The sequence below is a fragment of the Anser brachyrhynchus genome, assembly GCF_964034855.1.
Source record: "Anser brachyrhynchus genome assembly, chromosome: 5".
NCBI lineage: Eukaryota > Metazoa > Chordata > Aves > Anseriformes > Anatidae > Anser > Anser brachyrhynchus.
The window spans coordinates 54,874,272-54,888,213 of record NC_137699.1 but is presented as its reverse complement, the minus strand read 5'-3'; the positions used below and the strand labels follow the sequence as shown (position 1 = coordinate 54,888,213).

The 13,942-nt window shown below is 38.3% G+C and overlaps 1 protein-coding gene across 9 annotated transcripts in view; it reads right to left on the bottom strand.

The window, feature by feature from the left end:
* The window catches only part of WDR20 (WD repeat domain 20), a 45,157-nt gene that overhangs the window by 13,462 nt on the left and 17,753 nt on the right, over window positions 1–13,942 (bottom strand). For 8 of the 9 annotated variants that reach the window (XR_013951881.1, XR_013951882.1, XR_013951883.1 and 5 more), the window contains exon 2: window positions 3,877–4,059. The exons of the other annotated variant lie outside the window; for it this stretch is intronic. Coding sequence is in view for 3 of the 8 variants with exons in the window: in XM_080593937.1 (XP_080450063.1) it covers window positions 3,877–4,059 (183 nt within the window). In the remaining 5 variants the exon portion in view is untranslated. The remainder of the gene's footprint in view (window positions 1–3,876; window positions 4,060–13,942) is intronic. 9 annotated transcript variants of the gene reach the window in all.

Genomic DNA, 13,942 nt, shown 5'->3' with positions numbered 1-13,942 from the left:
GAAAGTCTGAAAATTAAAGTTTTAATGATTAACTGTAAATCTGAGCTTTTGGGGGAGGAGGGGAACAAAGCTTAAGCAAAGCGAATTCAACTTTCTGGAAAGGAGCTACGTTACTGTATTCGCAAACAATCTCATAAGGCAGTTAACAGGAAATTATATTCAGAGAAAGTGCTATCAAAGGTTATTATGGTCCAGTCACATTCTGAAGAACATGCTTTGATCAAGCCAATCTGTTGCTATGAATCTCAACATAATGTTCTTAAGTTTATAGTCTGATGAGGACGTTAAAGAAGAGTATGAAAAAAATAATCAAGAAACTAAAAACCGAGCTAAAGGGAAAAAGGCTGTTACTCATCTGTATGACAAGTTATAAATCAGCAACAATTAAATTTAAACTGTTTTTATCTGAAATTGCTATAAAAATCAGCATCTGAAAAAAAAGACAGGTTTTAGGAACCTTTATCAGCTCACTGATTCAGACAGCAAACGCTACACTGTGCCCCTGTTACCATGTGGTTGGACAGTTAGTAGATAAATACATGTAAATCAGCAAATTTGGAAGGCACCACATCCTCTTCACCTTGGAAACCCCACCCTGCAATTACTTTTCATTCATTACCCAAGAACCTGCCTATACTCTCAGTTTACCATCTGATTAAAAAGTTTCCTTTAAAGAAAAACAATTTAATGGAGTCCATCATTACCAGACAATGAACACACATTAAACAAACATCCCTAGTTAAAATGTCTTCAGTGCTATAAAAACTGAGAATAAAGAGATAAAGTCCGTAAACTCAAGGGGTCAGCTGTTGTTCTGGTGGATTTCTAAGTCTACCTACTCAGCCATGGCATCACTCAACTGCAACTTAGAGACAAAAAATTCTTTAGATGCAAATTCAAGATTTGTATTTGGCACAGATTGATTATAGGCTGAAAGTAGAGCTGAGCTATACAAAAGGCAAGAATGCAAATACAGCGAGCCTCAAGAAATACCAGAGCAAGTTACAGAAGCACATAGAAAAAAGCAAAGAAAAAATGTTTTGCTATGCTGTTTTTCACAAAGAAAAAAATAGCTGATGGATAACACTGACTTATCCATTCTGGGCCTGTAACTATCAAAAGCAGCACCTGGTCATTTTGTGTTATACTCTTGAACGTATTTTTGCTGCTGTGAAATTCAGTATAAGGACCAGGAAGCCTCTCTTGTGTAACTTCTTATTTTCTGTTTGAGAGCTGAGAAGAGTAACTTTATCTGTGAATTTTTCCTCTAACAAGGTAGCTTTACAAATAGCATCTTAGCTTCAGAAAGTTACTTCGTACATACCAAGAGAAAAATATAGAGGTCAGACTACCTTGCTTTCTAGAGGCAATAGTCTTGTTACGAAGCTACCAGTAATACAGCACGAAGTGAGATTTCTTGCTCTACTGTAGTAGAGCAGCTCAACCTGACAAACAACATATTCACAAGAGCAGTAACTCAACTTTTATACTAGAAATCACAAGAAACCTCTGCCTTTCAAGTCCCTATTCTCTTCTACATCAATAGAGTTTAAAAAAGTAACAAGTTAAAATGCAATAGCCTTAATTTAGTCAACCTTCAACACAACCGGTGCCATAAGATTAAGCCATTTCATGTATCACATACAATTAACTGCTATCCTTATTGCTTTATCACAGGTGATAGTCAAAACAGAGCTTTGGGCTACCTAAATCACACAATTACTAACAGGACAAGTGGTGAACCCTACCATCTCTATTATTCTAGCACCAGTGCTAAATCTGTCAAAAGATGTAAACACTTATTTAGCCCACCTTCTGCTTATGGTGTGTTTATTCTCAAATACTATCTAAAATCTAAATAGCCAAAAAACAACAGGCACCATTTTCTTGAAGCAAAAGTACCAATTCAAACATCAGTAATTACTAATGTTTCTCTGATATAGGCTTTAGATACAAGCTAGAATTTCTATATTTTACTCTAAACATGCCCAGAGTAAACTTCACTATTGTAACTGACAGGCCAAAAACACTGAAGTTTTAGATTTGGTTATAACTGCAAATAAAATCTATGCAGGAAACAGGGATTTGTCTTTTAACTTTACCCTACATGTGGGTAGGTTCTGGTAACACTAAGCAAACCCCTATGCTAGCTTTGTAGAAAAGATCATCTCATTTCATTTCCACCAAACAGGAAGATGCATCTCCATCGCAGTGAAGCAACACTGGTGGCAACAGAGAAAAGACAGTATTTTGTAATGTCAGGTCACCTCAGTGCTTCCATCACTTGGGGAATACCACAAGAACTGTTCTGCCTGCAATGCAGCTTTACACTGTAGAAGCTACACAGTAAATATCGAGACATGTAAATAGGCATCGGATCTTTGTGTGAAGTATTTTAGCACAAGTTTTTCTCAAGGCAACTACAGGTCAGCTACCGGAGTGGGAACTGCTCTGTGATAGGAAGTACTAGCTATTCATAGTTTCTCGCTGCCGTTTTTAATGCTTATGCTACTACCATATAAGATTAAATCTTGTTTACATGAGTAACTTGTCACATCTGGATTAGCACTCCCAGTGGTGAAGCTGCACCAATGCCAAAGTTTTGTTTTCTGGGAGTTTTTTTGTTCTTTTTTTTCAATGGATGATGCTAGAAGGAAAATTTTAACTACATATACAGTGGTTTCTACCAAAAAGAGTATTCCATGCAACATTTAGGAGGCTCTCCAGCACTGTTTCCCATTCAACACAAGCAGGGAGACAGAACAGGTGGGAAAAGGCTAGGAACAAAGAACGCCCCTCTTCTGATCTGGTTGTAGCTACTTTTAGAAAGCTGAGGAGGAGTCAGTTCTAATTATAAAACATCCCCATTGAGAACAATACTTCCATCTTCTTTGCACAAAGACAGAGCAAGAAAACACATGTCCCTGAGGTGGGAAAGATATGCTTGCGTAGTTTGAAAGCTGAGCAAGGCTTAACTTCATCTGCGAAGCTCTTATCCAGATCTGAAGTCTTAAAAAAAAAAAAACACCTGCAAAGCTCTTTGTTACCTCATTATTTACCTGCAGTTGGATTAAAAACACAAAAAGCAGCAAAAACAAACAAAAAACCAAGCCAAGTACCTCTGGCTTATCCTCTGCAGAAAATGCTGTCAAAGTTTTATCAGTTACCAGATCTCTTCCACTGTTAATATCCAAACACTTACCTTTCTAAGAATACCAGTATTACCAGATAATCAGAGCCAGTGGTTTTGTAACTTGGCATAAGTCCCCCCCTAGTACTCCCTCTATTTTTTTCCTATTGCATAGATAGAGAATTCTTTTTGGGGATATCACATGGCCAAGACTTTGTGAGCCTTCAGCTTTTCCTATGCAGCATTCAGCTCAATATCCTAGTCTTCCCTGAAAAAGCTTTTAGGAATCCTTGATACGGACAGTTTCTGCTGTAACATCCCGACCATAAAAAACGGTATTTTTACTTTAATTATTATTTAATATTTTGACTGTAATATATTAAATAGGGGCTCAAATGTTTTCTTCCCCGTTTGGAACCAGAAGCCTTCAAAACAATTGACTGCGGAGAACATGCAGCAGCATTTTCATTTGTAGATGTTTTTTCTATCTGTTAGCTGTTGTTAGTTCTAGTTGCAGTACTATCCAAACTAAGAAGTCCTAATTTTTTTTCTTTTGCCTTAAACCCCAAAAGCTTCCTCATGAATAAAGTTTTTGTGTAAGTATTCTAAACCAATGAACCAGCTGAAAAACAAAAGGTAGTGACTGAACGATGAGCTGTACAGGCAAACAAAGCCATCTACAGAACTTTGAGGATTTTTAGTACCAGAAATACATTGCATGCAACAATGTTAAGATTTCTACTTACTTCCTCATTAAATAATTTGCTAGTTTCTTTTTTAATAGGGTCTATAAGTTGGACCTGGCCTGCTGAGAAGCCCACTAGAAGAGAAACACTTTCTGCTGTGGCTGTTAAGTGATTGAAGTCATGGCATGTAGGTTGTGTTCCTTTGTATATCCTTTTGTCTATTGGTTTACTCAAGTCCGCAGCCTGCAAAAAGAGCAAACAGAATTTGAAAAGTTTATCACAATGTATACGCATACAAGTTTAGTTTGCAAATGAGCTTATACTAAGCAACGATTTATGCAGTCACAAAACCATACTTTAAAATACAGCTCTGTATTTATTGAAGACCTCAAAAGATGCCTTCGAAAGGCTTATCTTTGAATATAACGCCACACTTCCACATTTTTCAGTTTTGTTAAATGCTACACCTTTGCAACTACATCATGTGACAAACCAGTGATGACTGTTCAGTAACACAAAGGCTCCAGTGAGTCCTCAAGATCAACCTGTCTCCTGGGTTCTCCTGCAAGAAGCAGCATCCCATCACATTGAGACAAGACATCTTCCATTTCCCTAGCAGCAGTTTTCTCAAAATGAAGTACAACTTAGTTTTGGCAGTGGACTAAAAATAGAGTATCTTGGTCCTTGTACTGTAAATGTATCATTTTATAACAGGCAAAAATGTGATACTATTATCAATATTAAAAAATGATCAACTAGATTCAAGGAGAGAGATTTCTAGGAACACTGACTCAGAATGTTGATACTATGCTTATAAAATACTTTTAAAGCGATTAGGTTACAAAATAATTGTTCTTCTGACATTGATTTATTAAATGTGAAAATACTTTGCACCATCTATAATCAAGGATGATTTCTATGGATCAATATATCATCTGAATTTACTGAACAATCCAAATACAGCTTAGACAAAGTAAGTGCTAGCAAAACAGAAGAACTTTAATATAAGCAACTGAAGATCTGGCACTTAAGTGTCAGAAGAATCAAAAAAAACAGAAAAGCAATTTAAAACGCTCTCTCAGTTGTGTAACCCATGTTTATCCCCATATCACTTCTGAACAGACACCCTAATCTATCATCATCCAGAGATTATAACCCACACATTTAATATGCGTGATCATACATCAGGTTCAACCTTTCTTTTTAACTCCCTATTTACTAGGTTCAGAGTCTGTAATTAGAAAGCTGCAGTTACTCAATAATATTACAGACTCGAGATGCAGCTGTGATTTGGGACTTGGATTCTAATTTTGATATATACTTTTACAGTATTTTTAGTCAAGGGAAATCAGGCCAGCGATATAGGAAATAAAACTTGTTTGAGGAAGTGGACACGCTCCATATAAAAGAAAATTGCTCCAATGTATTAAACCTAAGTACAACATTTGAAGAGCAGCAGATCCATAGCATGCATGGAGCTATACTGTGGGAAACAAGACCTGCCTGTAAGTAGAGCAAAACCGTAACTAGCTATACAGTGATTCGCATCAGGTGAGCCATTTCCAAGGCAAATTTAACTATGGGATACACGTGATAAGCGTATGTATATGCAGCAGCATTAAAGTTACACTTCTGCTTTGCAGCATATATTATAAACCAGTTTAGTCAGGTGTATGGCCTTCTGGTTGAAGGCTCCAAAAGGAGACAATGTATTCCAAATTCTGAAGTCAGCATATTAAAAAGTTATTCTCCAGAGCCCAGAGAACCATTATAAGCTAAAAAAGAATATTAGCAATACCTCTTCAAGGAGAACTATCTTCAAGGAGAATGCTAGCTCTACTGGGATCATAGGATAAGGCACACGTCTACCAAGGAGCATCCACAGACACATGTAAATATGTAACTTGAAGCTGGAAGGATCAAATCCTAGAGGCCATGTGGTTGGATCTCCTATATCGTGCAAGATTCCCTTGTCCTAAAATAATACAAAATACGTGGAATCAAGAGGTAACTCCCTAAATGGAGAAAATGTGTCTAATGGAAGATTGTTTTACAGTAACATATAGATACATCCCTCCGTACCTCAAATAAATGCTCTCTCATCTCACCTATGAGACAAGATATGGCCTCTAGACAAGAGTTTCAGCAGAACCAAGTGCCTCAGAAAGGAGATCCCTTTCAAAATAAACAGAGCTCAGCCTGAATCACGCTGAGGGATCAGAGAATGGTTGACTCTTCCAGCAGTGGAAAACATGAGTATTCCCAGGGTCGTCGTCTTTTGAATCCCTACTATTCTTTTAAGTGGCACAGAATCGAGAGGTAGCTATTTTCAGATTGAAATTACACTTTGCTCTTTTGTCTGGTCAAGATGGGTTATTTAGTTTTGTTTCAACGTTCACTATATTTTTGGTAGTCTGAAAAACTTGCTGTGGCTGAAGTCTTCTGAAATTGTGTGATAACAGATCTAGCAAGACGTGAAATTCTGATAAATGAAAGCTAGGCACAAGATTTCCCTGTGCTTGTTCTAGCTGCTCTCAGGGAACCAGATGGCATGGACAATCTGTCTGAACTTCAATGGAGTATAAGTAAACTAATTCAATTACCAGAATTACCAGAAGCTAGACTTCTACTGAGAGGGATGCTCTGCCTTTTATTTACATGCAGCTAGTGTTTTCAGTTGTGATTACAATATAGTTGTCTCATGGAGATAAGTCAGAACTACAAGCACAAAAACACTTTTTTGGTCTTGTTCTCACTTCACTGAAAGACAGGATAGAATCAATGATCATAAGAACCAAAAGCCATTTTCTCTATTTCTGCACATTTGAAAGTTGCTATTGGATTTTTGATAAGAACAAGAAAAGCCCTTACTCATAAAATTCAATAGGGCCCGTGACTCAGCATTTCATTAGCATACCATTAAGGCCATTTGCTGTAGCTGTACTGTGAAGGATCTGATTCTCAGAAAAGAGATTTTCCATGAGATCCTAGGATCTGACGCTATTTACTCAACAAGGTGATGTGAACTGCCACTCTCAGAAGAATGCTGATGTACTTCAGAAGAGAACTGAAAGATGTTGGGATTAAGTGTTACTGAACGCGGCAGCTACAAGCACGGGATAAGGCACCCTTGGCTACGCTTGAGCTGCTAGCAAGTTATTTGCATGTTTTTTGTCCCAGTTCTTTTAAATTTTTCTTCTGAAAAAAATACTTAACAGTATTCCAGCCTGTCCACTTTGAGGAACTTATTCCATGATGGATGATTCATGATGACAGCAACACTGTAATTAGAACTTGTTTAGTCTTGACTGAAACAGGTTGGAGCACCTAATGCAAGGTTAAGAACCAATACTCCCTTTGAATGAAATCACTATGCAAGCCATCAAAGTACATCTTCACTAATCAAGCCTCTGTAATAGCACTTTGGCCAACCAATACCTGCACTGGAAGCCTCTCTTTTTCAACATGCACTGGTATTTCAAGTACCCCTTGGGCAAAAGAACACGGAATAAGGGGTATTTCACATGAATTTCACTCAACAGCTGTCTGAAGTGATGCAGCTGAACAAAATTGGTGTACCTGGTGCACCAACAGCTTGAGTCCTGTCCTTGAACAGAATCAAAGTCTCAAATCTTACACTTACAAGCAGAAGAAAAATTGACTAACATAGCCATTCAGTTCTTTGTGATGAATTTCTTCTCTATTTCTTCTCTAGAATATATTTCTTCTCTAGAAGAAATAGAATGAATTTATTCTCTATTTCTTCTCTAGAAATAAAACATGAATCACATAGTGGTTCTGGGGACTTTCCAGTCCTATTTAGTCACATCATGCTATTTTAGCAGCAGTGTTACCCTCACTCCACTGGGGTAGGGAGAAGGAAGGACAAAAAAGTTACAATAAAGGTGTGTGCATACGTGTATATAATTTGCCCATTCACCCTGACTCAAGATTTGAGTAGGAAGGTGGTCAAGTGGAACATCTTAACCACAGCTTTAGATACCTAAATACCAGGAACAGAAAGAAAAAAAAATCAGTTACTTCAACAAGCAAGTGTTGAAGATTTCATATTCTGACATTTGAAATGTCTTATTAGGATGGACATCAACAACCTTGGTTCCATATCCTTATGCAATTCTAAGGTCAAAGCCAGATTAATTTCTGTCCAAGATTTATTCTTTTGATGTACTATTGATCTAAGACTCAGCTTTCATACTACAATTTCACAAATAGTGAATCACATTATTTCAACTCAGCATTTAATCATGCTCCTTGACAGATGCGAGTTCTTCCTCTTTTTCTTTTCCTAACTTACATCTGCAGCTTTCTGCAAATTTTAGTTATTGAAATCTATAATAGATGCTACATTTCCTGCCAAGCTAAACAAACATCTCCCAGATCAGAAAGGGAAGGCGTTATTTATTAATCTCTCTCAGATAATTTCAGCAGTAGCCATTAAAATGTTTCCTTTTGAGACTTGACAGTATTTAATATCAAATTTGCCAGGCTGGCTTTCAGTTAGTCATATAAGTGAGTTTGAGACAGAATATTAGGTCTTTAAGCCTGGAAGTAAGAGCAAACATTTAATAAAAAATTCACTTCCAAAAATCCTCTTAAGAGAATCCCCCCTAGTACAAAGAATTAACTGATCTTGAACTGCAGATTACGGGTTGGCTATGTATGCACAGCTACAGCACCAACACAAGATGACAAAGTAATAAGATACACCTTTGAAAACATTTTTTCCAGCATTTCTAGAGCTTGGAATTCACAACACTACTTGCAGCTTTTATCTCTTCGACACCTTGCTGATTAGGGATTTAATGCTCCCTGCTCCATAACCATAATAATTGGAGAAAACGGTGCTTGTTACAATGCTATACAAGCAACTACAGAAATCAACTCTTACAATTGTTACTAAGTGGACTTTGTAGAATTTCACAGATGCTCTTTAAATTCCTAACTGAAAAATAAGCTTTGCTGCAGCACTGTGCCTTACAGGATCCCCTGTAGCATATCCTTCCCCCGTGCACGTGCTGCTCTTTTTCTCCTTCCTACGGGGCCGAAGGATGGCAAACGCCGTGCAACGCAGAAACCTGTGGCAAGAAGGTGCTGTTATTTCAGGCACTTGTGTAGAGTTTTCTGGGGAACTCTGCCCGGTGCCTCTGTACACAAGGGTTTCTGCCAAAAATACTACCTTCGGGACTTCACGCTGGAAATCCCTCTAATTCCCTCAGTATCAAGGGAATAGATTTCTGGAATATTTCTGTAGAGCCCAGCACTGTTAATACCAACAACAGAATCATTTGTAGTTACCTCACCCTTGCTTTGAGCCGGTCGGATCTCATAGCCGACCCAGCTTTGGGCTGGAGGTTAGACTAGAGACCTGTCCAACCTGAAGGACCCTGGGTCCCTATGCTTAGGGCTACCCAAAGCTGCAGCAACAGGGCCAGTCCCAGCTTACTTAACAGGTCTGGTTTATGTCTTAAAGGAACTTCAAGCAGGAAGAAAGCTACGGGAACAAGTCAGCTGACTTTCCCTGTGAAGAATACTGACACAGAGCAAAAGTTCCGCTTAATTTATATGCACGAACACCATGAAGTCCAGGCAACACCCCCTCCGTCTATAAAACCCCAATAAAACACTGTTCGGTACAGTTGACAGTGTCATAGAAGATCAGTAATTAATTAGTTTCGACAAATATAGTCAGCAGTCTGTCAGCTTACACGCAGCTAATGACCTTAGCTTTCTTGGTAGAAAGCTTAAAGTCTGGCAAGGCCTAACAGCAGGCCCAGGAGTTCTGCAGATTCAGTATGAACCCTTCGGGTAACAGACAAGTGAACACACATCCAGGGCCACCTCAGAAACCCCCAGAAAAAATTAAGAACTAGACTGAAAGGTTCTAGGAACGCTATATAAACATATATAAAAACATACGTGTAGATATACATAATTATTTTTGTGTTTATATATGAAATGCTCTTTAGGACTCTAAAAAGCCAGCAGACAATCACCATTTAAGTTGCCCTGTTTAAATGCAGTTACAGTGGGTCTCTTAAATGTAAGGACAGTTTCTCAGATAACTAAGAACAGTTGAGCTGCTTTTTCCGTACCTAAGTGATTTGCTTAACTTGAGGGTTGCATAATGGGCATTGTGTGTGTAAATACAGACTAGTTTTAAGTGTCTCCTAATTTTTACAAAGCCATTAACACTAGGGAAAAGTTGGCCTTTATTTTGCAACATTGCATTCAATGCATCTGCTTTATATTGAAGTCACAGCCAAACTCAGGAAAACCATTCTTTCATTTTAAGTTTTGCTTTTAGCATTTGTCTGAACTTTCAACTCTGTGAATTGGAGCACCAACAGCTTAATATCCAAAAGAGCAAACCCGGTGCTGGACTGCATGCTGCCACTTGATAAAAGGGCAGGTACCAACTGACACTAGAAATCAGCACACCTTCACTTTCTCTTTTTCCTCTAATTGGACGTAACAGAACTTATGACTAAGCAAAAAAGATCACAGTGGACAACATGAAGTCTGAAAATTGAAAACTAAGAAATTGGGACAAAAAATAATTAGCAAGCAGAAAAAAATCTGCTACTTTTAACATGCAGTCTCAAAGACTTTCCATTAAGGTGTTTCTCTATAGATTCCTTTCTCTACCAAGTCTTCAGAAAGTGTAGCCAGAAAGTGTAGCTGGCAACCTGTGCCAGTTTTACCCTCAGAAACCTAAAGATTCTGGTCTTTGAGACATGAACATTAATTTGGCTTCATTGGCAAGGGCAGACTTTCTGATGTATTTTTTTTAATACCTTAATATTTTGAATGATCCAACTTGAAGTACAACATAATTTGCATTAGCTCCAGGCAAAAGCATTTCAAGATTTATTTCTACTTAACAGAACATTTCCTCTCCTTAACAGCACTGCTCCTCATGAACAGGGTCCTGTATCTTTGCAGAAGGTTTTTATAAGTTACCAAGCACTTGATTAAATGCTGAACAGGAACACTGAAGGCACGTGACAGAGTTTCTAGGATACTGTATAAGAACAGCTCTGTTGGTAAAACAGGGGCACCAAGTAATTTTATTTAACCTAATTTATTTTTAAAGTGTTCCACACAACTTATCCATAACAAAGTCTTAGATATCAATTTCGTACAAAGCTGCCTGAACAACTGGAAAGCTACTTGATATCCTTCTCCCTCCTAGATTTAACTTCCACTTGGGGGCCATACAAGACATAACATGAATTTGGAAAGCAGAAAAACGTTACTTAACAGGATTTCAGCCTTTATTCATACAGCAGACAACTGTGACCATATACATTAAAATAAGAGCTCTAGTCCAGACAACTGGACATAAATCCATATTCAGGCAAAAATCAATTTAGTTTTCTGGAGCATCCAATAAAATCATCAAATTCTGTTTCCAGAAGAAATTTCTCAGTGCTTAGAGCAAGAGCACGCACCCAATGGTTTGAAATAAATCTACGTGGTATTAACTGAACTGAATGGTGGTATAATTGGCAAGATCAAGAAAGTAGATGTGAACACCATAAAGAACAGGCATAAAGGATTGATTTGTAACTACCACAGTGTTAGCTTCATTTTAGTAATGCTTTGAACAAAAATATTTCTGATTACAGTATAGATCAGCACATCCTATTGGAAATATTTAAGGTGAAAGTACTTGTCTACCAATAATGCTTAAAAAAAAGTTACTTTTATTTAAAAAGAGTTCAAAAAAGAAGACAGAACAGCTGGCACTCCAAAAAAATAAGAATCCTTCTCTGTTTGCAAATCCCCATTCACTTCACATACGGAATATATGTGTATACTAGAATATACGTGTGCATACAGAAGCAACTTACCCTTTGTTTCCCTGTAAGACTGGGCAAAGGGCGTTAAAGTAGGACAGGAACGTTAACTCATTTGCGCTATTGTAGGCCAGGGAGGTTGAGAGAAATCAAAAGATTTTGAACCCCTCTGCATAAAAAAAAATACTTCTGTCTCCTGAGCAGAGAACACCACTACTGCCTTTATCTGTGACAACCGGACAGAGGTCACTGCGATTGTTCCTGTGGAAGTTTAAGGGCTTTTCAATTCACCGCGTCAGTCACTTGCTAACATTTCCAGGCGAGCTGGCAGGGCTGCCTCTGAGCAGAAGACCAGAAGTACGTGCACCTCATGCCAGCGCTGCCCACAGAGCCGAGTCATACCCCAGGTGCCAGCCCCAGCACAGCTCTCCGGAGCGTGTCCCGTCCCGGTCGGCCCCGAAGAGGTGGGTGAGCAGCGCGCAGCTTCTCCAGGAGAAAAATAACAGCCTGCTCCAGGAAGTAGGCTGGAAGCACTCCAAGTAACTTGAGCAATCTTCAGCGGCTCTACAATCAAAGCACTAAAACTTCAGGGAAGTGGCATGACGCTGTAACCTTGCTTTTCAAAAGGTGTTTGTTTCTATATATTGGACATTAATTTTTACTATTCCCACACAAGAAAAATCTGTCACTTTCCTCCCCAGAAGTGCTTCAGTCCTTTAAATCCCACTTTCCACAGCATGGCTTTATGATGCGATACAGAAAGAGGAAAACAGCTTTAGTGTTTTCTTGAGCATCTAAACAATTGCTCAACCCCACACAGAAGAGCAGCTAACAAAAGAAGTATTTCCCAGCCCTTATGCTCCTCTTACAAGGTTATCCTTACTGTGAGTGTCAGATAATGACATCATCAATTCAGATAAAAATTACAACTGACTTCAGTGTTACGCGCTTGGTCACACTAAAATCTGTAAACAGGCTAGTCAAACAACTCTGAATATAGGCACTGTATCACACACTCCCAACAGGCATGAACTGAATTAGATGTTCTATTTTGGTTTAAGCAATTAGTTGCCTTTTTTTTAAGCGATTTTTTTTTTTAAAGGAAGAAGGGTAAAGAAGGCATGATACATCTCTTCCCAGAGGCTGGTCTACAGGATTTTGGCTCAATTGTCGTTCAGCCAGCTGGATAAAACCCTCTCAGGCAGCAACCCAATTCCGAATCACGTATGTTTTGCATGCAGTGCAGATATCTTCCTCCTCTTCTCCCCCTACTCAGCTCTTTTTAAAGAGATGCAAGGAAGATCTCACTGTGCAGTTTTAAATTCAAAACAATGATTTCTCAGGGCTATAATTAAGCCATGGGTGAAGGGGTCACATTTATATACTGGTCTCTCCCTTAGCAGCTTAAAAATTAAGATGCAGATTTAGGAAGTCATAGCACAAATGTACTTTATTATCATGGACTGCAGAACTGGACCACAATCCCCATTTCTTCGGCACTGGGCAGAAACATGTCCCAGAAGTGAATTCAAAAAACTTGCTGCATTCATTTATTATCTTCTATCCTAGATTTCTTCAAGACAGCCATTTAAATTGCAAACATGGAAGTTTAATAACACTTTACAGGATTTGTTTGTATTAGCTACTGCATAGAACAATGAATACTGCCAGGTTTTAACACCTACTTTCTGCTCATTATTTGCTTAGATGACTGAAGCAACACATTCCAATCAAGTTAAATATATAAAACACTATCAGTTCTGAATTTTGTTCCCTCAGACTTCATTGAATGGCTTCTTGTTACTGGGAATAGACAATATCTAATATTTCTTACGTATACAGCACTTATAGTGCTTATTAAAATAAACAGTCCCATCCTTTTCAGTATTTCCACCGAAGTTTTAAGATATCCCACTTTTCACCACTTCTCTGAATCTTTGTTCTAATTCTATTTCAGACATGTCCAATCACTTACACTTAGATCTACCAATTAACACAGTGGAATATGATTTACTCAATTGTTATTTCTAAAGTTCCCCTCCATGCCATTTTTTACAACAAAGAAAAATTAGGTTTCAAGTATTGACCAGTTAAGGCTGAATCATCCTGAGCAATCCCCCTTCCTTTTTGCATAGTGGTACCAAATTGACTCAATTTTTTTTCCCCTCAGCGTGCCACCTGATTAGTGGGAACAAGCACTCCTGCTCCCTCACCTAGCAAAATTACATCTCCCAAGTTTCTTACAACTGCCTTGACAGTTATGTAAATCAGTCCACCTGCAATTTCTGCTGCTTTTCTCCACCACC